This window comes from Galeopterus variegatus, unplaced genomic scaffold, assembly GCF_000696425.1.
Source record: "Galeopterus variegatus unplaced genomic scaffold, G_variegatus-3.0.2 Scaffold12093, whole genome shotgun sequence".
Classification (NCBI taxonomy): domain Eukaryota; kingdom Metazoa; phylum Chordata; class Mammalia; order Dermoptera; family Cynocephalidae; genus Galeopterus; species Galeopterus variegatus.
The window spans coordinates 24464-27768 of NW_007738204.1; the positions used below are offsets into that span (position 1 = coordinate 24464).

Below are 3305 nucleotides of genomic sequence, written 5' to 3' on the forward strand. Positions count from 1 at the left end.
TTATAAGGTCATATGGTATTGTTTGTACAAAAGAGATAAAATCCCATATTAAATTAATGTGTTTTTATGTTACTGGTATGACTTCCCTTTTCTGTTCTACTTGGTTCTGTGAAGTTGTAATGTTCCTGGTGTCACCACTCGGAAGAAGACCAAGTGTTCATTAGCATATTTCAGTAACCACTGTTCAGGGCTTTGCACCAATGACAGCAGCTGTTGTTTTCAATTTCAAATTTTTCAGGAGCCCTAAAGTAGTATACCAAAGTCCCAGATTCATCAACTTTTTTTCCCCCAAAACCTTATTGTTAAGTTTCTTCCCTGGCCATCTGTATATCTGTATCCTTTTTTTTTTTTTTTTTAAATAGCTTCTCTCTTGTATTTTCTTGTTCTTTCCCCCTAAATGCAGTGGTAGAGGTTGTTGTATATAACTCCACCAAACTTGGGCTGCTGCTTTTTGAGGATTGTCCAAAGGAAGAATGGGAGAGCAGGATGTCTCCCCAGTGGGGCTTCGATGTAGTCTTTGGAATGATGAGGTTAATAGTCAATAAACAAACAGTTCATCTTTCTTAAAATCTTGAGCTCATCATTCATTTCTTCTATATTACTTTCTCTCTTTCTGTCTCTGCCTCTAGTTTTCTTGCTGTCTTTTGTTTTCGTCCTTCATCTCTCTGGCCTAGCCATTTTATAAAATAGAATAGAGCNTTTTTTTTTTTTTTTTTAAATAGCTTCTTTTTTTTTTTCTTGTTCTTTCCCCCTAAATGCGGTGGTAGAGGTTGTTGTATATAACTCCACCAAACTTGGGCTGCTGCTTTTTGAGGATTGTCCAAAGGAAGAATGGGAGAGCAGGATGTCTCCCCAGTGGGGCTTCGATGTAGTCTTTGGAATGATGAGGTTAATAGTCAATAAACAAACAGTTCATCTTTCTTAAAATCTTGAGCTCATCATTCATTTCTTCTATATTACTTTCTCTCTTTCTGTCTCTGCCTCTAGTTTTCTTGCTGTCTTTTGTTTTCGTCCTTCATCTCTCTGGCCTAGCCATTTTATAAAATAGAATAGAGCAAATAAAGTCATCTGTTGTGTTAGCTGAGGGGCCAGTATAACCTGAAGGGTAAGAGTGTGGGCTCTGGGGGGCCGACTGCTGGGTTTGAATCTTGGCTTCTCCAATTATGAGGTATTTGAGCTTGTTTCTCTGTTTCAGTCATTATGTTCATGTCTGTTTTCTTATTGGTGAAACTAGGATGATAATACTATCTTGTGAGGTGGGGTTGTTGTGAAGATCAAGTGAATTCATACCTGTAAAGTACTTATAATAGTGTCTGGTATGCCGGTGTTCAACAACTGTTGAGTACTTTTGCTATTATTAATTTATTTAATAGAATTGTTTATAAGCAGAGAAAGAAAATAAATTATCCATGATGTCATCTAGGGAGAATTGCTATTATTAACATTTTTATTGTGCATCCTTTTTTCCATGTATGTTTTCAGCACAAAAATTGGATCATGCTGAGCTATTTTGTAGCCCATGTTCTTCACTTAGAATGGTGTCAAGTATTTAATACCATGAAAAGATGGGCAAAACACAACATTTAATATTAGACATAATTAATGTATTCATTTGTTCAGTCTTTTACTGTTAGGTATGTACGATGTTTCCAATTTTTCAATATATAAACAGTGTAGTAAGCAATACCTTTGCAGATAAATATTTGAATATATTTGCGATTACTGTTTTAGAATAAATTTTGGAAGGCAAATGCAACAACTTATATGCCTGCCTTCAAAAATAAGCACCTGGTTTAGATACTTAAAAAGTCACACACTTACGTGGCCTTTGAATTTCTTTGGTAATTTAGTAATTCTTCAAAAACAAAAGCAAAAATCGAAACCAAATAAAGCTTTTCTGCTTCTTTTTTCCAAATTAATAAGATTTTCTTTTTTTTTTTCCTTTTTGTCTTTTTTCGTGACCGGCAACGGATCGCAACCCTCAGTGTCGCGCCCATACGGGACCGGGACCAGCAATGGGATCGCAACCCTTGGTGTTGCGCCCGCACCTCGCTCAGCCAGTGAGCGGCCGGTCTGTATGTGGGATCCGAACCCTCGGCGGGTGTGCCGCCGCACTCTCAAGCGGCGCACTGTAGCAGTGCACCACCAGGCCGACCCTCTAATGTTACTTTTGTAAAAAACTATTATAGAAACTCTTTGTAAATGACATCTTATGTGTTTTGCCTTTTAAAGGTTAAACTTATTCTCAGTGATCACCAAAAGGAAGTTTTATGACTTGTGTCTGGTAGGCCTAATGTGAGAAATGAGGTACTAAGAATATTGACGTGGTAAAGCTTAGGGCAAACTATTTAAGGTCTCTAATCTTTAGTTCATTCCTGCTTCTCTTCTCTGCCATCTTCAGCTGTCCTTGTGGTGCTCTTGTTTTTCCTGCCTTTTGTGGACACCTTACACCTGGGGGTTGTGTACCTACATTGCACTTGCTTCATATTTGCTTATAAGAAATAAAGACTTCTTGAAAGTAATACACTTTAATTTTAAATAGTCACTCAATTTGGACAACATGTGAATTTGGATAGGTATTCCTTGACTTAATTTCAACATAAGAAATTTTATTTCACTGCTACTTCACTGATTAGTTGGAACTCCCATAGGAAAAAAATAGCTAGTTAATGTCATCCTTATTTCCAGAGTTCTTTTGTAATTCATGAATATTGATTTATAATATGACCTAATTTTAAGAGTCATTCTTTACTTTTCTGAGGCCCATGCAAACAAAGTTTATATTTCTAATTATTCGACTTATGATGGGGTTACGTTCTATAAACTCATTGTAAAATCAAAAAATTGTAAATCAAGGACTGCCTGCATTATTTTAAATTGAATTACAAATAGTCAGATCAATGACATTTCTCATAAATTTATACTACCTTATACTGAAGTATTTATTCTCTCTCTTTCTGCCCTTTTTTCTTGCCGTATTCCTTCTTACTCCTTACTTCTCCCTTTCCCCCATTAGAATTCTGAGATGTGGTACAAGCGTCACAGTATTGCTATTGGAGAGGTGCCGGCTTGCCGTCTTGTTCACCGCAGACAGCTGACAGAAGCCAATGTAGAAGAGATATGGAAGTCTATGACATTATCATAGTATGTGCATTTGATGTTAATGAGAATTTTTAAGTGATATGTTTCTACTTTACTTCACTACTCTGCATATTTAATTCTCTGAAATTATGTATTAAAAATCTCAACTTCACATTATTTGCTGCTATGCTGCTTAGCAAACATAATTTAACTGAATTCTGGGG

General features: G+C 36.2%; 1 protein-coding gene across 1 annotated transcript in view; it reads left to right on the forward strand.

The window, feature by feature from the left end:
• Nucleotides 1-3305, forward strand: part of LOC103610936 (DEP domain-containing protein 1B-like) — a gene marked incomplete at its 5' end in the record, with an annotated part of 21547 nt that overhangs the window by 8883 nt on the left and 9359 nt on the right. The window contains one exon of the mRNA XM_008594991.1: nt 3017-3144. Within this exon, the coding sequence (XP_008593213.1) occupies nt 3017-3144 (128 nt within the window). The remainder of the gene's footprint in view (nt 1-3016; nt 3145-3305) is intronic.